This window comes from Onychomys torridus, chromosome 2 (assembly GCF_903995425.1).
Source record: "Onychomys torridus chromosome 2, mOncTor1.1, whole genome shotgun sequence".
In the NCBI taxonomy this organism is placed as follows: Eukaryota; Metazoa; Chordata; class Mammalia; order Rodentia; family Cricetidae; genus Onychomys; species Onychomys torridus.
Window position 1 is genome coordinate 78,432,924 of NC_050444.1, and position 23,857 is coordinate 78,456,780.

A 23,857-nucleotide genomic window follows, 5' to 3' on the forward strand; every position below is an offset into this window, starting at 1 on the left:
GAGGTTTGGATTTGGCCACTAGATCCCAACACTTCCATCTTTTCCTCAACGCTGCTTTCTCCCTTTGTTTTTCTTCTTTTCAGACTAGTTAGTCAAGACTACTGTGTGTGGGCAAGCTGTGGAAACTACACAGAGCTGTCATAGTATAAATTACTTAGCCCCACCTTTCAGCAAAGATTCTCAAGTCATTAGTAACCAAAACTTTCACTGAGGACCCTTTTAGTTCTAAAAGGGATAATCTATTAGAGAGAAACTGAGATTCCATCAATGTCATCAGAAATGTTCATACTATCTCTAGGAGACTGATGGACAACTCAACAAAAATGACAGATATCTGTAGAAGACTAGGCATCCAACTTTGCTATGGTCATGTACCATGCAATGTACAGAAGTGGTGTCTAAATGAATACTCTTAGATACTTCCAACAGATGAGTGAAGAGTCCACTTAGAGCCTTTTTAGTTCATAGTTTTAGAAAAACCCAGTTCTTTGTAAGTAGATATGGACTTAGCAAGGGTTTAGATGACATCTTTCTTAACGTTACAGAAAGGCACCCACAGCAGTATGCTCAGAGCATCATTTTATTATTGACAAAGCACAAGGCCTGGCCTGCTGATTTGACTGTCCCTGCATGGGACATGGCCTGGCTGGAAGGTCTGCCTACTGAGGCTCCTGTTGTTTTACAACTCAGCTTGAGACATTCACACATTGAAACATGCGTCATCACCATCCTCCACCCCTTGATGTGGCTGGTACTGTTCACTGGCTGAAGTTCATGTGTACAGAATCAGACAGCCCTGATTTATAGGAATCCATTGTTCATAAAGTTTTCGCTTTATTCCCTGGCTCCAGATGTTCTGAGGCAGAAGAATCTGTCTCTAGAACCTTCCTTATTCCACAGAACATCTTGAGAAAATGGAAACAGTGTTTTATAATTTGGCAGCTCTTGGTGGGGGCTCTGACCCTTGACCTCCTGAGAACGCCCCATCAACTACATTTTCTTAATGGAAAAAAAAAATCACAGCAAGCCAGCTTTCTAATAGAATGGATAATGACCACTGAACACACACTCTGGAACATATAAATGTAAAGAATTCATGGTCAGAATCTTCAATATCCCCCAGGCTATGGAGGCCTAGTATTGAATGTTTTCCTTTCTGCATTTCAGCTGACACTTATTTCTTCACACATGACTCTTTGTAGCCAGCTGTGGGTCAGTCACTTCCTCAGGGCACAAACACAGCACTAGTGAAGTACTTGTTTGCAATGGCTAATGGTTTGATGTGGCAGGTTGAGTCCAACTGTGAGGCATTGTAAGATACACATCTGGTCTCTGCCCTGTGCCTAACATGGAGTTCCTGAGGCCTTTGTAATTTCCCAAGTGTCAGCATTCCAGGGCTTTGTATCGACAGACAATGTGCTCACTGAAGGTGGGCTAGACATAAACAAAGATAAACATATTTTTAAATGTCAGAACTTTAAGATGGTAAAGAAAGATATATATTCTAAGTGACACAAAAGGGGAATTCCTATAAGCTATCACTTAATCAATTAAAAAAACCCAAATCACTTATATTATTTAATTCTGTTAGAAGTTTCAAAGTGTATTCGAACTATAGAGGACATCTTTTACTCACTTATTTTGTTGAGGGATCATTAAGAGGATGATAAACATTTACAATTGTTAACATATGCCTATAAATGCTGGCTACCAAAGTGAAAAAATGTGGAACTGGGCTAAGTCTAAAATGTGAGAAAAACTTGGAATCAATATCAATCTAAGTTGAAGGAATACTCACTTAAACTCTTTGTAACCTTTTGTATTTCATTCAAAAGGTCTTGAGGACAATTTTTAATACTTTCACTAAAAATCAGCCACACACACACTATTTTCCAGGTAAAACAGCCCATTAATATCCCAAGGATGCTTTAGGACCACAGCAATACACAAGAGTCCTTTGGAAATAGACAGAACATGTTTTGGATGTGATTTTTCAATAGTTTGATTCACAGGCCTAGAGGAAACTGACTGCCAGCAGGTGCCCTGGGAGCTTTTTGAGTGAGTGAGCTCAGAGAGAGGCATCAGACCCCCTTCTAAGAGACAAAAGCAGCCCATTAACCAGCTGCAGGCTAATGACAATAATAGCGTGAAGAAGCATCAGTAATTGATCTTGTTTCAGTTCATAACAACAATCGAAGATCAAAGCTGTTGTTTTAATAGAACCAATAATTGCATTTAGGAACTTATATGTGAGAAGAATCAAGAGGGAAACTCAATAGGGTTTTAATGACGTCATTAACCCTTTCATGCCTCTGAGTTTCACATCAACGAATGCCAACCTAAGGATGAGAAGAAAAATGAGAAACTAATGACCTCATATATTTGGCCAAACAACTGAAGCACCTTGCCCCTGGAAAAGATAAATGTTTGGGTAAATGATAAGTTGGGAATCACGAGTTTGATGAAGCTGCTTGCTTCTTTCCTTGGTTGGCATCCATTATTCTACTCTGGTCTCTTGAAGTTCTTGCCTCTTCTCAGGAAATTTGAGACCATGTCTTGCTCCCATGATTCAGGGAAAGACTCTATCAAAGCTCATTACCAATATAAAAGTTAAAAACAATCAACCAACTGAACAACAACAGTCCAGCATCATGCCTAGCTGAAGAGCTATTGACAGATGCTAAGCGAAGGAGAGACAGCTTCCTTTAAGGGTGTGGTCCCAGGTAGGTGGTCCATGTTCTAGGAACAGCTCCATATCCATGCACATCTGGGGACTCGGTGGGTGGTAAACAATCAAAACCAAGCAGAGGCCATGAAGTTGGGAGGAGGGTTCAGGGAGTAGGGGGATCCTAGAGGAGTTATGGAGAGGAGTGGAGGAGTGAATATGATCAGAGGACATTGTGTACATGTATGAAATTCTCAAGCAACTAACAAAAGTATTATATTAAAACTAACAATGGTGAGCAACAGTAGGAATGTATGCATGTTCATGATGTATGGAGGTCTGGGTGGCTTATACAGTATGACAAGCAGAGGGAAGGCAGACTTGAGACTTGAAAGGGAGTAGACTCCACTTTCAGGAGGCTGAAAGCATCTCAGGAAGTGGAATGAGACAGCAAGACAGGTCCCATTACACAGAAGTCATGGCTTGGATACAATGATACTATTCTTAATACAGCAAGATGCAGGGTGTGTGCCAGACAAGCTCCTGAGAGGAAAATAGAAATGGAAAAGACAGAAAGAGAGGATGAGAACAGATTCCTGGTTCTGGCTGTCACATAATCTGCAAACACTCTCTTTAGAATACTTGATGAGATCTAACAGACATCGTTTTAAATGCATAGCTAGGCTGATCAGAAAGGAAATCTCCATGCTCCCAACAAGAGACAGACATTGAAACCAGAAAAGTAAGCTTGCCAATAAATGCTGTGGTTGCCTTTGGATTAGTCCAAAAAAGGAACCAGAGAGGAAAAGAAACAGCCTTGGAACTGTATTAGTAACAGGAGTGTCTGGCAGGAATCCATGTCCTAGAAGGAGGTTTGCTAACATGTGAACTTGCAAAAATTCAATCCATCTCTGTGCCTTCAGAGGTGCTGGGCAGAAAAATGAGGCCTCAGCTAACTATAATTCTGTGCCTCATATGGATTTCACGTTAGACCTTATACTACTCGCTCTGTATGCAAAACCTTTCAAACTGATAAATTAATATAAAACTGAGGGCCCTGGGGTAGTTGGTAGAAAAAAAAAAATCCAGAGAGTCAGCTCATGAGAGGTTCTTGTAGACACAGCAAGCCCTGATTTCTATAAGGAGAAAATTTGGAATCATAAGACATACATGGGTTAGGGTTACTGTCATTGTGATGAAGCAACATGACCAAAAGGAAGTTGGAGAGAAGAGGGTTTATTTGGCCTAAACTTCCATATTGCTGTGCATTATCAAAGTCAGGACAGGAACTCAAGCAGGGCAGTGACCTGGAGGCAGGAGCACATGCAGGGGCCATTGAGGGGTGCTTCTTACTGGCTTACTCCACAGGGTTTGCTCAACCTGCTTTCTTATAGAACCCAGGACCACCAGCCCAGGGATGGCACCACCCACAATGGTCTGGGCCTCCATCATCAATCACTAGTTAAGAAAATGCCCTACAGACTTGCTTACAGCCTATCTTATGGAGGAATTTTCTCAGCTGAGGCTCCCTTCTCTCTGGTGATTCTAACTTGTGGAGTTGGTAGCACAACTGGCATGTTTCCCATCATGACAAGTTCAGCACACAGAAGGAACTGCAAGAATAAAGCATTGATAAATGAGATACTAGAAGAAAACTTAACATACTGGTTAAAAAAGCAGCTATTGTTGAAGTGTAGAGCATAGAATGCTGGGTATCAGAGACCAGAAAGAATAGGCTGGGAGGGCTAGGGGAAGGTTGGTTAGCAGGCACTAAGTTACAGACACACAGCGTGAAAGATGAAATTGTAGGTAACAACTGTGCACCCTACATTCCAATAAATTACAAGAAAGGATTTCAGAAGTTTTCAATATAAAGAAATGACAAATAACTGAGAAGACAGGTATATTTAGCCTGGCGGAAGCATTACGTTGTGTACACATATACTGAAGCATTATATGATCCCCCCATCAATGTATATAATTCTTAGACTTTCATGTATCAGTTTTTTTAGAATATCATTTTAAATTAAAACAAAATGACATCATTAACTCCCTTCTCTCCTCCTCCTAATCTTTCCCATATTCTCCTGCCTCATTCCCTCTCAAATTGATGGCCTCCTTTTCTTTAATTATTATTATTGTTACATATATGCATAAATATAGAACTACAATCTGCTTGGCCCACTGATTGTTGTTTGTATGTATGATTTTAAGGCTGACCACTTGGTGTTGGATAACCAACTAGGGGCTTATCCCTGGGGAAGACTAATTCTCCCTCATTCAGGATTCCTTAACTGCCTATAATTCTTTGTCTAGGGGTTGGGACCTGTGAGAATTCCCCTTCTGTCTTAGCATGGCTGTGAGTATTGTTCTTGTTCAGGTCTTGTTTGGAGAGACACATTGTTGGGGTACTATGGGTGCAGGTTCCTGTCATTTCTAGAGATTCAATATCACAGCCAACTTCCTGGTCCTCTGTCTCTCACAGTCTTCCCACCCTCTCTTCATTTGTCTCTTTTTAACAAAATAGATTTGAAATTTCACAGAGGTGTTAATGATTGGACCTTCAAGGTCTTCTTGCCTGAAGGTGTTGTCGCCACCTGCTGGCAGTTACTTGTAAGTCACACCCTTATTGGGCTAGCAAAGTCACTTTTTTATTTTGGCAACTTGCAAAGCTCAAAATGTGAAAATCCCATGATCGTGGTCACAATTTGCAATGTCTAGGCCAAGGATATCCATCACATTTCTATATGTGCCAGGAAACATGTAGGAGTACTCAGTGCAGCTCTGCTTTTGTTAGCAAATAAAGTGGGAACAAATTAGCCTACTACCAGTAGTGATATGGATAATTTAGACATGGGGCTTGTGCATACATGGTGTGTGTGTGTGTGTGTGTGTGTGTGTGTGTGTGTGTGTGTGTGTGTGTGTGTGTGTGTGTGTATGTGTTGGGAGTAGATGTCAATATCCAGTGTCTTTACTGCTTTGCAGTTTATTTTTTGGGACAAATTCTTGACTGAACCTTCTTGCTATTTTGGTTAGATAGGCTGGCCAGGGAGCCTCCAGGATCTGCCTGTCTCTGCCTCCACCAGCACTGGGTTTACAATATGTGCCACACAGCTTGGTTTTTTATCTGGGTGGTGGGGATCTGAACTCAGACCTCACGTTTGTGTAGCAAGCATTTTACCCATGGAGCCATCTCCGCAGCCCAGAGACGACACATACTGACAGGGTGTCTTTCATAGCAGTGAGAAAGAAGTTCAGTTGACTAATATGCATCTGAGAGAGAAGATTATTCACACATATACATAATTAAAAATAAGGTAAGTATTTAAAGAGAAAAGTGATTTCATGTGAAAATGAAAATTTTAAACGTTACTTCTTTAATGAAACAATATGTACAAATATACATAAACATGTAAATTAAGAGTATATTTGCCTATGCAAAAATGTGTACATAATAATGGCAAAATAGTCATTGTTACTGAGTAGAAGAATATTGAAAGTGGCCTGCAGGAGAGTCTTTCATATCATATTTCTTTCATAAATTGACTTAATTACAGTAAAAATTTAGCATGTACTTGTTGTGGAATACTAGTTGGAGATATATTACATGCATTTATGCTGTGGAATATTTCTTTAATGATGCAAAGACGTGTTGCGTTCTTTCATGTTGCATTTGTTTGACTCTGTGAAGCTGTGTTCCTGTGCCTGCCTCAAACACCTGATTGGTCTAATAAAGAGTTGACCAGCCAATAGCTAGGCAGGAGAAAGGGTGGGTGGGGCTGGCGGGCAGAGAGAATAAATAGGAGGAGAAATCTTGGGAAGAGGGCAAGGAGCAAGAAGAGGAGGAGAGGAGGATGCCCGGGTCCAGCCACCCAGCAACACAGCCAGTCATGGAGTGAGAAGGGAAAAGATATAGAATAGAGAAAGGTATAAGCCCAGAGGCAAAGGGGTAGATGGGATAATTTAAGAAAAGCTGGCTAGAAATAAACCAAGCTAAGGCCGGGTATTTATAAGTCAGAATAAGTCTCTGAGCGTTTCTTTGGGAGCCGGGTGGTGGGCAGAGCAGAGAGCAAGAGTAAAAACCAAAACCAACCAGGTGTACTTTGTCTCAGCAATGGGACACAGGTGACTTTAAACAATGCATTTGGTTATTTTCACTTCTGTACATTTCAAAGACTAAAGATGTGGCCCAAAGGGAAGAGACAGAAGCTCCCCCCTCCAGTGTTGCTGCTCCCCGAGGAACCCCAAGAAGAGGATGGTGTCCACAAAAGGGCTTAATGTCTTTTCTATCACTGAGAATTTGAACTCTGGAAAAGGAAAACTGTCTCTTAATAGTTGATTTTTGTCTTTTATAAAAAAAAAAACCAAAATTACAAACAGGTAGTGACCTGTGACTGTGGGTACTTACTATTCATTTGTTCAAACAGTGAAGACAGTTCTCTCCTGTATTATGGACTTCATATGACAATCGTATTGCAATGATAAAGTCATATTTGTACTGGGGCTTCGTGTGTATATAAAGCACCACTATAAAAACCCATCAGCTTTCCTCAGTAGCTATGAGACTTACATGAGAGGGTCCAGTGTCCATTTATTCACTGATAGAAAAGAATCCACAGACATTACCTGTGAAGAACAGGCAGTATCTCTAAGGTACTTCTTCTTCCAAATTTCATCTGTGTGGAAGAGTCTGGGGAGACGGCTCAGTTGGTAAAGCGTTCATTGTGCAAGCATGAGGACCTGAGTTCGAGTCCCAGAACCCAGAGGGGAAAATAAAGAAATGTGTGATTCTTATCTAACCATCATGTAAAGTAATCCACAAGAAATTTCTCTAAATAAACTAAAGACCTCTTCAAGAGAATGGGTTGGATATAATTTACATAGCTATCTTTATTTGTTGTGCAAATAAACCACTGTGAAGTGGACAGGCTTAACAATAGGCCAACCTGAAACCCCTCTGACGATGCAGATAATTTATGAAGAAAAGATAAGAGAGAAATCTGTGGATGTTATCACTGTTTATATTAAAAATATACACAAAATTCTGGGGAGAAATAAAACAAAGTGTCAATGCCATTGCTTTTTCTAGATAGTAAAATTACAGGAAACTTTTACATATAGATTTTCTACTCTCTCATTTTATATGATAGATAATATAAATATAAGGATATTTATATTACATTGCCTTAATTAGTCACATCTTGCTTTTCCCATTAGGTCCTCATGTGTGCATATCAGACACTTCATTAACTGATCCACCCACTAGCTCCAGGGGGCAAATCTGCAGTGGATGCTGGAGGCCTTCCAAAGTCAGTACTGCATCAACATTAAAATTCTTCTTTATTTTTATTTTACATGTATGAATGTCTTGCCTGCATGTATGTCTGTGTACCACATGTGTATAGTGCCTGAGAGGCCAGAAGGCATCAAATACCCTGGAACTGTAATTAATGGATGGTTGTGAGTCACCATATGGTTGTTGGGAGTGAAATCTGGGTCCTCTGGGAGAGCAGCCAATGCTCGTAGCTGCTAAGCCATCTTTCCAGCCCTGCACGGACATTTAATATTAGAGATCTCCTGTTCACTTAAGATATTAAAATCTGAAATTGAAGAAGTTGATCTTACAGAAGTTTGGAATAAAATGGTGGTTGCCAGAGGCAGTGAGTGTGAGAACGAGGATGTTTGGGGTAAAGTTGACCATGGGAACTAAGCTACAGTCAGATTGCAATAAGAAGTAATATCACAGGGGACCGTCATGGACTATACATTTCAGTAAGCTGGAGGCAAGGATTTTGAACACTTCCCCCAAGAAGAAATGATAAACACCTGAGGAGACAGATATTTAAAACTCCAGGTAAACAGCACAAAATGCATGTGTGTGGAAACATGATATGGGGCCCCACCAATGTGTACAGTTTTTGCTCTTTTATGTATCAGTTGCTGTTGTCTTAATTTAGGATTTCAGAAAGTTTTTATGTTGGTATTTGAGGCTCAAGATCTCCTCAAGAACGTGTTGTTAGCACCTGCTGGTGAGAGCATCTGGACAGATGACGTGAAGGGCGTCTCCCTGACAATTCAGAATCTGCACACTCGCACCTCTGCACCAGTTAAGGCTTCATTGACCCCCCCCCCTTCCCCACTAAACCACTCATCATCGTCTTTGTTCCCTCGTGACACCACAAATGTTAGACTCCAGTGAGCTCGCCTGGCTTAGGGGGACATTCAGGACACAGAAAGGACATGCTGCTTTCCCAAGGGTCCACAGTTATCAAAGGACAGAGCTGAAGCAGAAATCCAGAGAGCAGCGGCTACAGACACACTCCAGAGTGTGCCAAAATGGAGGATGAGGAAAATATTTAACAAGAAAGTGTACACAGAGAAGACCACCTGGGATTTAACCACACTCAGCACCTCCCTGCCTGAGACTGTAAATGACGCCACTGGTTACAAAAAAAAACCTTTGTAAGTTGTTTCCCATTTTTCCAACTATCACCTTTCAACCAAGTAAGATCATGCAACTAGAGAAGCCAAGCCGCACCTGCTGACTTCTCATGCTTATATTGTGACTTGACGTCTTGGCCTTGGCTTTTGTGGATGATAGACAGATACATGCCAGCCTCGGTGCCTTTTCCACATTCTTGGTTGAAGTATAAAGATATTTTTCACTGCATTTCTTATTGTCTATTATTTGAATCTTTTGTTTTGTTTTGTTTTTTTCGAGACAGGGTTTCTCTGTGCAGCCCTGGCTGTCCTGGAATTAGCTCTGTAGACCAGGCTGGCCTTGAACTCAGAGATCCATCTGCCTTTGCCTCCTGAGTGCTGGGATTAAAGGTATGAGCCACCACCATCAAGCTAATATCTGAATCTTAACTTGCTAATGATAGTATATTCCAGGGAGACACTGTTTCCACAGGGAAGTGTGCCTCCTCTCTGTGCCCAGAAAATAAGAGCAGGAAGTTCTCAGGTATGGCTGCCAGGAAGCTTCTTTTTCTGTCCTTGATGCTCCACACACCTCTTCTCTCAGGCTTTACTTACCCCTCTTTGCATGTGTAAGTGACCATGTTCCCGAAAGTGAAGTTACTCCCAGTGATGACAGCATCTTTGAGGACTGGGGGCTCTCCACAGGAGACAAGGTGACAGGTAGGTGGTGCTCTGTCCCAGCTGCCTGAAGCTGTGCATTCAAGGAGGGATGGGCCCTGTAAGCTACAGAGAAGAAAGAAGGCTCAGGCCATTCCTTTGACTGGGTGATTGTTTACTGCTGTGGGGAAATTGGAAGAAAGTACAGGCTTCATGATAAGTTTTGTATATAAAATGATGCTTCTTCACATTTTATATGAATGAACAGAAGAGAAATTTTCATCACCCAGACTGTAATAAAAATAATGAAGGGATAAAGAAACATCACAACCACTTGGTTCAAAATTCAAGTCTGATGTGCCAGTTGGTGGAGAAGGAACTCCAGGACTCCCAACTGGCAGATAACTGGGATGAGAAGTGTTAATAGACTAATTATTATCCAGCTGGAAGGTGGACACCTTAACAGACAGGTGATCAGAGTCACTAAGGCCCAAGGGTGCTGTCCTTCCAAGACCTGGGATTTGGGCTGTGTAGCTCATGACTCTGACCTCTGGTTGTCATTTGACTTCACAAACCCTACATCCCACATCATGGCTTACCCACCTGTGCTTCCAGCATGATTCCGAGAGCCTCAGTGATTTCTTTTTAAACATTTAAGAAATTCATTTGTTTATTTATTTGCTGGGGTGTGTGTGTGTGTGTGTGTGTGTGTGTGTGTATGGTGGTCAGAGGACAACTTGAAGGAGTCAATTCTCTCTTCCCATCGTGTGGGTCCCATGGATCAAACTCACATTCTCAGGCTTGGATGCAAGCACCTTTATCCTCTGAGCTCTCATTGGCCTTTCATTTATTACTTCCTATCCACCTGATCTGTTCACTTTAGAATCTGTTGAATACCTTTCTGGGTATAGCCTGACTTTCTCTATCGTTCCTCCTCTTTGCACACGCGAGCACACGCAATCGCGCGCACACACACAATTAATCAAATGAACTTATAGAATTAAGGCCCTTCCATGCTTTTCTAAAACTATGTCACGTACTGCTAAACATAATCTTGATAAGGTGTGTATATAAAAAAGATGCACGGAAAGGCATTTCCCAAGGTTGATACTGTGCTCCACAACCGAGTTGGCTTTCCTCTTTAGAGTCTGGATGCTCCAGCAGTTGAACTGTGAGGACTCCTGGAGTCACAGATTGACCATCTTCCTGACATTTGCTGTAAACCAGGCTCCAAGAAGCCCACAAATTTGAGAATATCCCCCTGTTTATAGATTTGCTTTGAAAGTCAGCTAGTTCATCCACTCAAGCCTAAGAACAGCAGGAACTGGTAGGAAGTCAGGCTGGTGCCCCCCCCCCCTTACCTGTAGCCGTTCTCACAGGAATATGATGCAATAGAAAGGTAGGTGAGCCCACTTAAGATGAATTTCCCATTATTTATGCTCGCAGGACTGGAACACTTGGCCAGCTCACACACAGGAGAGGAATGTCTCCATGAACCACTAGCAAGACAGGTTGACGCCTCATCTCCAACCAAAGCATATCCTTTATCACACCTGGAGAACACAGAGGCGTTGACTGAATATGAATAGCTTTATTTTGCACACACTTGAGAATTGTGTGAGTGTACATGCCATGATGTGTACCCAGGAAGTTGAAGGATAACCTCAGGAATCCATCCTGGCCTTCTACCTTGTGTGAGACAGGTTTCTGTTGTTTGCTGCTGCATATGCTAGGTGAGCAGGTGTGGGAGTTCCAGGGGTTTCCCTGTCTCTTCCCCTCATCTCTCTGTAGGGGTGTGAGGATTTCAGAGGCATGCCACTGCACCCAGCTCTGCCTGAGCTCTGGAGATTCAAGCTCAGGTCCTCCATCTCCCCAGACCTATTTTGTATTATTTTATTTGTACCCAAATCCTTTTTTTTAAAAAAAGGAATTTACATATTTGGGGATTTTTTTTAACATTGGAATGATTTAAAATTGCATTTTCTACAAGGTTGAATGTCATATCTTACAGTGTGAGATGTGAGAATTTGGCTTGTCTCCAGTAAGTGCCATGGATGAACAGCTGGGAATGGACAGTTCTGGGTTTGAGAGTGATGTGGGCTAAGCCACTAGTCTCTAAGGCTTAGACTCTCAGCTGGTTAATGATCAAGGTTATCCATTAGTTGGGAGTGCCTTCCACCATGGTGCCTCAGGGGGGCGCTGGTGGCAACAACAGGCTATTCAGGAGATTTAAAGATATGACTACCAGTAGGTTATCAGATTTGATTTCCTTACACTATACTGAGCCCAATTAATTCAATAATAATAATAATAATAATAATAATAATAATAATAATAATCCCTCTGGGGAAGCTGGAGAAATGGCTCAGCAGTGAAGAGAGTACACTGCTCTTACAGAGGACCAGAGTTTGGTTCCCAGCATCTATATCAGCAGCTCATAACCTCCTATAACTACAGCTCCAGATCTGGTGCTCTCTTCTGGCCTCCATGGGCAACTGCACACATTGGGCATATACTCACACAGACAAAGACACATAAATTAAAACAACAACAACAACAATGAATCTTTATATAAAAATAAAACCCTCCAGGATTATTTCCTTTCCCTTAGTATTCTACTACTGCTGACATGCCATTAACAAGTGTACTACATCTTTTGTTTGTTTTTTTGTCTTTTTGTTTTTGTTTTTCAATACAGGGTTTCTCTATGTAGCCCTGGGTATCCTAAACTTGCTTTGTAGACCAGGCTGGCCTCAAACTCACAGAGATCTGCTTGCCTCTGCCTCCCCAGTGCTGGGACTAAAGGAGTGACCCACCATGCCCAGCCTTGCACCCTACCTTTGAAGTTGGCACTCACCTGTATGTCACCTTACTGCCATAGGTAAACACTGACCCGTCAACACCACCATTTTCAGGCACAGGTGGGGCACCACAGGACATGGCTGGAAGGATGGAAACAGAAAGTGAGGTTTCTGAAACTCTCTGCAAAGCCCCCTGAGAGCACATGCCTTTCAGATTTTATCCCCTTGTCATGTTTAAACTTGAGCCCAACACCTGGCTTTTAGAGCAAAGGCTGACATGACCTGGAGCTTACCATGTCAATCATTTTATCTTTCTAGAACTGCCCAACCTGGTGATCCCAACCATTTTCTCAGTGTACCTTCACAGGATGGTCTGATGTGATTCCACTCTCCAGTCTCCAAACATGTGATTTTGCTCACTCCCAGCAGCTGGTACCCTTCCTCACAGGAAAATGTGACTTCAGCACCCACAGTATAAATCTCACCCGATGAGTGGCCATTTTCTGGATTTTCTGGAGCTTTACATTTTACAGGTTCTTGAAGGAAAGTTTTTGTGGGATATTAAGTGGCACTCACACAACCATACAAAGTCACAAAGCAAAAGAATTTTACAGCAGTTAAGCCAATTGTCAAAATGGGACAAAGGCTTTTGAAGAAAGGGGCACAAAGGTCAGGGATCTGCTGGACATTAGTCAGAAAATACATTGGATAGCACTTACACAGTATTTTTTAAGGTTAGTTTTAATATTTTCAAATGATTTATTTCATTAGTCTAAATTATATGCATAAGTCTGCATGTGGGTATACACACCAGAGTTCTGGTGACCATGGAGACCAGGGCTGTTGGATCCTCTTGGAGTTGTATTTACAGAAAGGTGTGAGCTTCCCAGTATGGGTGCTAGGAACCAAACTCAGGCCCTCTTCAAGAGCCCTCTGTTCTCCTAGTTCTGCGTGTGGTATGTGTGTGTGTGTAGGTACCCATGGGGGCCAGAAGAGGGTGCCAGAGTCTTTGGAGCAGGGGTTACAGCCATTTGTGAGCTGCCCAGGGTGGGTGCTAGGATCTGAATTCAGGTCTTGTGATAGAGCAGTGCATACTTTTAACCAACCGCCAAGCCTTCTCATTAGCTACTAAACGATAGTAATTTGAAATTAAAATGAATACTGAGAATATGGAAATTTTTTGTGGCCGTGAAGGTAGTTATCTAATGGGGAAGTGGCGATGCTATGAGCATGTGTCCCAGAAGGCTCCCCTCCTCACCTCCTCCCAACCTCAGACACAGTTAAAGACGGCAAAAGACTTGGTTTCAAGCTGCTCTAAAGATTGCATAGTCTTGATTGTGGCCAAGGCCAATGACCTGAGTTCGATCCCTGCCACCCACATGGTAGAAGGGGAGAGAGAACTGATTTAGATTGTCCTTTGACCTTCCTACAAATAACATAAAAAGGGGTGGGAAGGAAGGCTGTGTCGATTTAATCTTCTTCAAGATCATCTAGTCTGTGGAAATCAAAGACTGTTGTTTATTTATTTACTCAGCAGCACTAGAGGGCAAGCAGAGAGCATGCTCAGCAATTGCTCTAGTATTTAACTATACCCTCAGCCCTTTAAGGATTTTAAAGGAAATAATCTCAGAAAGTAATTTGCAATTATAGGATTGAATTTTAGAAAAATAGCTGTAAGTGAGTAGAAAAACATGATGTCCAAATACTCACTATTTTTCATAGCAGAGATTATCTAATGTCAAACACAGAGAAAAGTTACTTATGGGAAATTTGTAAGGTGGATTATAAAACAGAAATTAAAGTTATGTTCTCAAACTCTTTGGGGACATGAGATTATAATAAATGAGTCTGTTTCCCATCAGGCATAAGATGCCTCTTGAAATTGTTTCCTGGCTCCTGTGTTAACTCACTTTAAAGGCCACATTCCATATTTTCAGAATTTCCTTTCTCATTGAGTGGAAATATTTTTACAATGGTCTTATGTTTTATTCCATTTAAGACTGATCTTTTAAAGAGAAGAGATGCATCTAAATAAGATATTGGGACATTTTTGCATCTAGTTCTCAAATAGTACAGCATGTGGATCTTTTCAGCCTGAGAATCATATGATGCAGTTGCAGACATTCAACATTCTCTGTAACCAAGAAATTGTCTACGTTTACCCTAGTTTACATTTCTATTTCCATTGTGTGACTCCTTGGCCCTTTGTTTTTATTGTTTTACTGTTTCATACTTCCCCCACCCCTGAAACAGGATCCCTACATCATCTAACCCTTTCTATCTTTTCTGTCTGTTTCAAATTGTATGTTTTACTTTGGGGGTCCACAGGCAGATGTTTTGACCCACATTTAGAAATCCCTCTCTACTTTCTATCTCACTGTTTTCTGGCAGTTGCACGTATAAGAAATTTAGGAGTACATTAGTGAGTTGAGCGACGGCCAGCATTACCAAAGCTAACAGAGGAAGGTGATGCCCTGAGGTAAGATGTCAATTTCTTTCAAGGACAAAATTTTCTGTGACTAAGGCAGAGGAAAGAGGTTGATGGTGATGCTACGAAAAGCATCTTCCTTGCTCTGTTTGAGGCCATGAGGCTAAATGCTATTTCCAAATACACTGCTGTTCTTCTACTGTGTAGCTTCCTTTAACATCAGACATCGCAGTTGGCTCAATTTTGTGCTTCAGAAACTGGGAAGTCAGGGAAAGTTCAATGCTAATTAATTGTGACTTTAACGGGTTCCTATGTGTCCTTGATGAGAACGTTATCTTTCTCACCTATCCCTTTGGCCTTTGAACATGAAATTCCTATCTTATTTTTAAATAACATGCCCTTAAAATGCATACTTGAATCGAGCAATAGAGATAAGAACTTCAATACCTGCACAGTTTTTGCCATCTCCCGTGTATGGTGGGTTGCAAGAGCAGATGTAGGAGCCGTTGGTGTTCAGGCAGGAGGCATGCTCATTGCAGTCGGAGCCGACTGCACACTCATCAACATCTGAAATGAAGACAGTTTACAAACTGTCCAGGGGATTTGCTCTTCTTCTGTGTCAGACATGTGCTTTTGCCTTTAGGTCACTCCATATCACTTAACATGGAGCACTGCATGCATTCTTGAATCTTATTTATTTATATTTTATGTGTGAGTGCTCTACATGAACACCTGCATGCGAGAAGAGGGCGTCAGGTCTTATTATAGATGGTTGTGAGCCACCATGTGGTTGCTGGGAATTGAACTCAAGACTTCTGGAAGAGCAGCTAGTGCTTTTAACCTCTGAGCCATCTCTGCAGACCCACTGTATGTATTTTTATGAAATTTAAAGGCAATCATGGTGATTACATTGCAAATGAACAATAGAATCTACTACCTCATCGGTAGATAGGTAGGCAAGAAGAACAGGGATGGGGATATATTCTTACTATTGAACTTGATTAAAATGAGGAACATTTTTGGCTCCTCAGGGAAGAAATGGCTGCTTTGCCATTACCCTTTGCCCAGGGCTTACTGGGATGGGTGGAATTAACAATGGGATGCCAGGAGAGCCTTGAAACTTGTGGTAAATGTTTTCCAGAGGACATGACTGAATCCACACAGCAGTTGCCAGCGTTTATCTCACCGAGACATGATGGTGAAATGCCATTCCAGCTCCCGTTGTCTGTACAGAACATTCTGGAATCTCCCAACAAGTAGTAGCCATTGTTGCACTGGTAGGTCACGGTGCTCCCGGCATGGAAGTCCTCAGCTGAATAGAAGCCATTCTCCAAGGCAGGAGGCAGTCCACAGCGAATACCTGGATTGGAGAAGGAGGAACTCACCTGCCCTGGGAGCCAAGTGCTCGAAGGACATCTTCTTCCCATGATTTCATGTAGCGGCCTTTTGCATGGCATTTTTCTGACAGCATACAAACATTGGCTAGAGAGTGCTCTACATTGCTAGAACCACACAGGTGATCTCAGCATGTGGCACATTGTCTGGTTCACAGTAGGCAGGCAACTCATTCATTCAAAAACACCTGTGCCCCCCCCCAAGCAGTGGTGACACGCCTTTAATCCCAGCACTCCCGGAGGCAGAGCCAGGCAGATCTCTGTGAGTTCGAGGCCAGCCTGGTCTACAGAGCGAGTTCCAGGAAAGGCGCAAAACTACACAGAGAAACTCTGTCTCGAAAAACCAAACCAAACCAAACCAAACCAAAACAAAAAAAAACCCCATAAAACCGCAAAAACAAAACAAAAAACCACCTGTGGTACTCTTACCACCCATCAGGCACTGTCCTAGGTGCTTGGCTTACAGAAGTGAACTAAGGAGGTGGGAGTCCTGCTTTTTTTTTTTTTTTTAAAGATTTATTTATTTATTTATTATGTATGCAGCATGTAGGACTGCAGGCCAGAAGAGGGCACCAGATCTCATTACAGATGGTTGTGAGCCACCATGTGGTTGCTGGGAATTGAACTCAGGACCTCTGGAAGAGCAGCCAGTGCTCTTAACCTCTGAGCCATCTCTCCAGCTTGGGGATTCCTGCTTTATGGCACTTCCTGTCCAGTAAAGGGGACAGACAAGAAGATAAATGTGTGTTGTGTGGGGTGACAGCTGCTATTCTCTATTCAAGGCAGGAGTCCTGGCTCTACCAGTCTCCTCACTTCATCCCCCTGGCCCTGCTACTTGCTTAATTTTCTGGCCTTTATCGTTATTATTCATTATAAATAAACATTATTGTATGTGCTTGTTTATTATTCCCCTGCCTCTTCTGCCAGAATGTAAACACAGGACAGGGCCAGCATCTCCAGAACATGTATCAGTGTGTAGATAAGGTCAGTTACTTAAAAAACTGTTGAGTCAGTGAATGAGTGGATACCCTCAGCTCAAGGCACCTGTTCCTCTTTCCTCACCCAGCAATGGCACACCTCTGGGTGGCTCTCCAGCCCACAGGTCCTTACTTCCCTCATTTCTAGGTCCTTGCTGCCACCTTGGATGCATTTGTCAGGGGTCTCTTTGCATCCTTATCACTCACCTCCCTCATGGCGCCTGGCCCAGTCTCGTACACAGGGCAAAGACTTGATGGATGTTCTCTGTCCTTGCGACAGCAGATAGTGAGCATTTATCTAGCATTCCCCAAGTGCTTATGTGGATCCCATAACTTTCCAGAGCCACCCACATGAGGTGAAGAAAGGCCACTCACGTTCACAGTGAGGGAGGGGTTGTGTCCACTGCCCTTGGTTCAGACAATACTGCACAGGATTCCCAACTATCTGGAAGCCCGGATCACAGAACAGACTGACTTTGGAGCCTGGTTTTTGATCTCCCGAAGCAGTTCTCAGGTGTGGTACGGATCCTTCTAAAGATGGGCAATCTGAGGGCACAGAGCACAGGTACAGAGCATGTCAGCAGCACAGCAGCAGGGCCGTGGAGTCAAGAGCTCAAACTCCCTTTTTGTACCAGCAGGGAACCTGCTTTACCAAAGCCAAGTTTTCATGTACCCCAATGATAAGAAAAAATTGTATTTGCATCATCAAGTAATTTTCTTCCTTTCAACAGAAACCTGTTGGGTATTTCTAAAGGAATAAATGGCATTTGGGGGGTAGTAGTGCACCATTCATTCTAAAGTCATGAATCCCACAACACTTTAAAAATTCATTGAAATGCATTGATTTTTGGAAACAGATTCTCCAGAGTGAATGTTCAGGGTGTAGGTGGGAACAGTCATTGGTTTTATTTGTTTTGCAAAAGTATCCTTATCTCAAGTAGGAGCCTAGGAATTTGATGATTATTATAGACAAAACCAGGACTGGATAGATGGCTGTGGTTAAGAGCACTGGTTGCTCTGCAGAGAACCCGGGTTCAGTTCCCAGGACCCACACTGAAGATCACAACCATCCTTAACTCCAGTTCCAGGGGATCCAGTGCCCTTATATGGCCTTCAGGGGCACCAGGTGCTGATGTGGTTCATAGACATATGTGCAAGAAAAACATACATATAAAAATAAAATTTAAAAAGCTAGCAAAAATAAAAACAATGCAAACTCAGAACCTCCCATCTTTTTAATCTTATTTTATCTTCATCCAAATATCCTACTCAATTACTTTGTACTCTGCTGTACATAAATAATTTCAATATTCCAAACACGCTTTGGATGAACATGAGGTAGATGTGAATTCTAGCTAGGGGGCTGATTGACACATGCCTTGATGCGGCTATGAGAGAATTCTGAATTACATGCTTTTGACAGACCATTCTGGACGAGTCAAGACATGGAAAAGTTGGTGTAAGAGAGAAATCCTCACCAGAACAGAATATGCTGCTGGAATCAACCTTCACCTTCCCGGTGATTCCCGACAAGAAATCAGGCCAGGCTAACACATTTCCCCGACTAAGTTCCTCTAGGCAGGAGCTGGCCAGCGACTTCACCTGTGAGTTTAAAACACACTCTTAGATAAAACTTCTACTAAAATGGAGCTTGCACATAACACTTAACCCTGTTGAAACAGCCACAGATCATTGTGGCAGAGGTGAAGAGAAGCATGTTTTTGTATAGTATGATTCCAAAGGCAACAGGAAGCTTTCTTCCCATCCCCATGATTAGGTCTCCCTAGTATTTCTCCCACTTAAAAGACTCATGATGGCCTGCAATTTTGAATCCTTTGCAGAGTTTCTTGTCTAGATGTTATGGTTGGTTAAGTCATATATATATTTTTTTTCAAAAGATACTATTTATGCTTGTGTATGCCCGTGTGCAGGTGCTCAAAGTGACCAGAAGAGGGCATCATAGCCTCTGTAGCTGCAGTTACAATTGTGAGCTGCCTAATGCGGATTCTGGGAACTGAACTTGGGTCTTTTGCAAGAGTAGCAAGTGTTCTAAACCACTGAGCCATCTCTCCAGCCCCGTCTCTCAGTATGATTTTGAGAGTGAATATTTATCAAGCCATTGCCATGGGGCAAACAAACCCACAAATGTGTAGGTGGCCTTTTGTTAATCTTGCTAGAACTAAGTTATGTATATGTCTTTCTTTCTCCTTTATAGTTAAGAAAAATGAAGTGTAAAGAGATGGAGTAACATGATTGAAACCATCCCAGAAATACTGTGCTTGAACTGTGGTTGGATCTCAGGCTGTTGGACTCAAGCCTGGCTTGAAATACAAATCCATCTGTTGCCATCTACGGATGTCCTTCTACCTAGTCTAAGCATAGTCTCTATGTTCTTTCCGTCTAAGGAGTTTATATATATATATATGTATGTATATTACGAAATACCCATTCCCATTTAAATGTCAGAATATCACTGAGAAACTAAAAGGGCCACCAATGGAAATCACTGTAGAAAACATCTGCCTCACAGACCACACTCTCCAGTATCAGCGATAAACCCTGCTAACTAGGAGTTTACAATGAGCTATGCCAACATTAGACTGTTCATGGTTTTACTAGGTACCTTTGTATCTCATTACTGTCATACACTGAAAATGGAATTGACCTGCTGTGGAGACAGGACATAGTCCCAGAGGTTGAGCTGGCTTATGGAGCCCACAAAAGACTCAGCTGGGTTGAATCCCTCTCCTTTTTTGTCTTGCTCTTGCCCAAGAACTAATGCACCACCACCTAGGGAAAAAGAGAGAAAGAGAGGGAGGGGGAGTGTGAGAATAAAGAAGAAGAACACTGGCCTAATGGTTTGTTATTCCCCAAATGCTAATGTAATGGAAGAAGAGCTGATACAAACGTATGAAAGTGTCATTGACAGCGAAGCTGTGTAACTTTATGGCATGGCTTAGCAACAGGACAGATTGAGATTAAGTTTATGTGGACAGTCCAAGGTGGTTGGAGGGTGAACCCATCAGGCTCCAGTGGACAGTGCATATGGCTCCCTGCCTCTGATCTCAGAGGTTCTCACATCTTGGATACCTTTACTCTCTCTCTTGTCCAGACAACTCTGTTACAGCCTTCACTGGAGGCTCATGAATGCAGCAGCTGCCTATGCAGCTCCTCATGGTGTGCTGGCTACAATATCAGGGCTGGAACTGCACAGGTATAAAAGCAGAGCAGAAAGCTTTTCTGCCTGTGGGACTGTAATTCTAAGAGAAGATATGCACACAAGACACTTTCCACTCGAGGGCAGTGAGTACAAAATTGTAGGTAAGCAGAATGGAAGACTCACAGGGGAGCAGGAGCGGGGGAGGGGGAAAAGAGATTATGAAGATATGCTTGACGAAGAGTTAGTTTTATGCAGATGAAAGATAGAGTTTCAGGGCAAAGGAGTAAAGTGTCAGAAGGAATACAACTGTATGGTGTGTTTTTCCCCACACATACACCCTGTCGCTCCATGCTGACCATGCCTGGGATGACTATCCCACTTTAAAGGCCATCAGTGATGTCCCACTGACTTTAGGATAAAAGCCTCAATTGTTAACCTGCCCTACAAGACTTTGTGTGATTGGCCATGACCCATTTCTACAGTGCATTGTGCATTCACTTGTTCCATCTGCATTCCAGATGTTTCCATTGGTCTTTGTTCAGTTCTTTCAACAAAGTCCAGTCCCCTTCATTGGTTAGTGTTTGGCTAGCCTTAGAACACAGGAGAGACATCTTCCTAGCTTTCATTAACGTTTACTCCACACAGTTCCTTGGCTGTAGGCTGTCTTGGAGCTGTGTCCCATTCCTCTACAGTGGTTACCCTAGCTTGAACTGCATGTGATTACAGACCTAAAACAATATACCAGTCCTCCATTACCAGTCCTTTCAGAGGGCAGCAATTACATGATTTTTGCTCACCATTAGATGTCCAGTACCTTTCATGAGTACCCAACTTAATTAGGGGGTGGGTTCTCAGTATATATTCTCTATAGTCATAAATAAATAACTTTTAATGTCATTTCTGTAATCTTTTGACATTACAAAGTAAAACAAAGAGACATAGTTTCTAAAATACAAACTAAATATTTCTTTTGTGGCTCTGTAAAGGTGACCTCATCACATTTTCATGAGTATTAATCTTTTGTTATATAATTATTAGTATATTTTCATTGGTTCAATATAACTTGCTTCTGGAAGATAATAGTTCATTTTAAGTTATTTTAGTTGAATTTTATTTTACCTAGATACTATTTTTAAGAATTGGAAACATGAGGAAAGTAAAGGATAATGATGTCTACATAACTTTTCCATGGCTGAATCTACACAGGTCAGATTTCTTGCCATGTAAGTCTTTGGCAATTTTCAAACTAATGCTCTCTGAATATTAAAGTGATTTCAGAGGAAAGGTTGAGTTCGACCTGAGAAGGGACACAAAAGTTGAAAAAAATATACCTAGCAGCTCAGCTTATATACACTGTCCCAAAACAAAACAGATAGCCCATAAAAAACAGTAGGCAAGCAAGCAGAGTCCAGCAATAGCCAACTGCTTCCTTAGAAGATAGCTTAATAAACACTCTTAGCCCAGCTTGCTTCTTGGTCAAACCAAGATCTCCAAAGGCATTGCTTACACAGCCACACAGTTCACCCTGGGAAAAGCGTCTGACAGCTACAGTCTAGATAACTGATGGGTGGTGAGGGAAAGACACAATCATGGCTCTTTGTCTAGAAGTAATGGCAGCAAAGTTGGCCAACGCTATGTCCGTGTAAGTGCGGCCACCTCCAAAGTCTCACATACATGTACTGGTTTTGCCTAGACATACCAGGTATGGCTTTGCCAATGGAGAGGCCGGTACCACTGTCAGATAATTTCCCATCTATGTAGACTCTCCAGACTCCACCAGTACTTGTCCACGTGATTGCAATATGATGCCAAGTGCCATCATTTACGGAGGGGCAGTTTGTGATCTTTTCTTTTCCATTCACATAAAGAACCCAGCTGTGGAGAGAAAGATTCCAGGGAATACAGTCAATGGCACCAAAGTTCTTTCCCCAGGGCATGTTACACTTTATCTTGCGTGTGTGTGTGTGTGTGTGTGTGTGTGTGTGTGTGTGTGTGTGTGTGTAGTACTTATGCAATCCATTAGTCATTTCCCCCCTCAATCTCATAATATTTTAGAAGCTTATCTGAGTTACTAATTACACTAAATTCTAGCTCAATGTAAACACTGATGAGTGAGAAAAAGTCTTAGGATGCAAGATAGTTGAAATGATTTGCCATCCTTTGGAAAGTCAAGAAAGAGTGAGTGTTGCTGAACTAGCTGTGAGTCTTCCTCTAGAATAGGCATTTTCCAAGACCAGAAGCAAACTTCAGACATCCATAGGAAGGAAGTATATTTCAGGGCTTATGCTACTGACTGGGAATCTGTGTATCCTCACAATTCATGTGTTCAAAGTCCTAACCAACAGTCTGGCAGCATAAAAAGAGGGGCCTTTTGGGGTGACTAGGTCATGAGGACAGGGCCCTCAGAACAGGATTACTGTGGTAACAAAAGAGGTCAGAAGGGACCCCTTGCGGCTTCAGTCTTTGAGAGCACAGGAAGAACATCCCTGGAGAGAATCTGTGAACCAGTGAAGGGCTCTCCCCAGACCCTGGTTCTGCTGCCACCTCGCGCACAGACTTTTTCTATTAGCCTGAACAGACTAAGGCAGTTGCCACACTGGCTATATGGAAGCCCAAATATGCCTGTCCAAATAAAAGAACCAAAAGAGGGTTCCAGAAACCCCACCACTCAGGGAAGTGGTATAAAGACAGTAAACAGTTTAAAGTGGAAAGTGTCCAGAGGTGAATGGAGAAGAAGAAATGATCATGGAAAGTTGAGGAGGAGAGTAAGTCTTCTCAGACACTAGCCACAGGAGAGGAATATTCTTGCAACACTGTTTCCTCTCCAGTTCCCCCTTTCCTCTCTCTAGCCAAGCAGACAACAGTTCATTTCTTTACGTACATTTTACCTCAAGTGTTTGCCAAGGCCTTGACTTTTTTTCTCCCCAACAGTTCAAGTTCACTAAGAATTGTGTTTGATGAGATTTCTACCAAAACAATGAGACTCTGCACGCTTGACAAGAAGAAAGATCCCAATAGAGCTCTGAGACCTGCAATCTTCTCATTAGGTGAGCCAACGGTGGGTGAACGTGAGAAGAAAGGCCCCATCGAATCCTGTGCAGCCTAGCTGGGGGGTGGACTTGCAGCCCCCTGAGGAATGCAAGTGTGGAAAAGTGTGTGTGTGTGTGTGTGTGTGCGTGTGTGTGTGTGTGTTGGGGGCCTTTCATAAGACTACAAAGGCTAGGCCAGTGCACATCTCAGCAATAACAAATGTGGACAAGTGACCAGTGATGGGGGCTATCCAAGTCCGTGGCTCTTCAGCAAAACTCTAGATACAACTAGGATGACTTTATCAACAGTGCAGGGGGAAGGACTC

At 42.3% G+C, this 23,857-nt stretch overlaps 1 protein-coding gene across 1 annotated transcript in view; it reads right to left on the reverse strand.

Moving 5' to 3' along the window:
- The window catches only part of Svep1 (sushi, von Willebrand factor type A, EGF and pentraxin domain containing 1), a 180,365-nt gene that overhangs the window by 34,675 nt on the left and 121,833 nt on the right, over window positions 1–23,857 (reverse strand). Inside the window, exons 27-36 of the mRNA XM_036180091.1 lie at window positions 22,202–22,377; window positions 20,008–20,132; window positions 18,821–18,944; window positions 17,718–17,888; window positions 16,158–16,331; window positions 15,419–15,538; window positions 12,903–13,079; window positions 12,600–12,684; window positions 11,104–11,295; window positions 9,701–9,868 (exon numbers count right to left, since the gene is read on the reverse strand). Of these exons, the coding sequence (XP_036035984.1) occupies window positions 9,701–9,868; window positions 11,104–11,295; window positions 12,600–12,684; window positions 12,903–13,079; window positions 15,419–15,538; window positions 16,158–16,331; window positions 17,718–17,888; window positions 18,821–18,944; window positions 20,008–20,132; window positions 22,202–22,377 (1,512 nt within the window). The remainder of the gene's footprint in view (window positions 1–9,700; window positions 9,869–11,103; window positions 11,296–12,599; window positions 12,685–12,902; window positions 13,080–15,418; window positions 15,539–16,157; window positions 16,332–17,717; window positions 17,889–18,820; window positions 18,945–20,007; window positions 20,133–22,201; window positions 22,378–23,857) is intronic.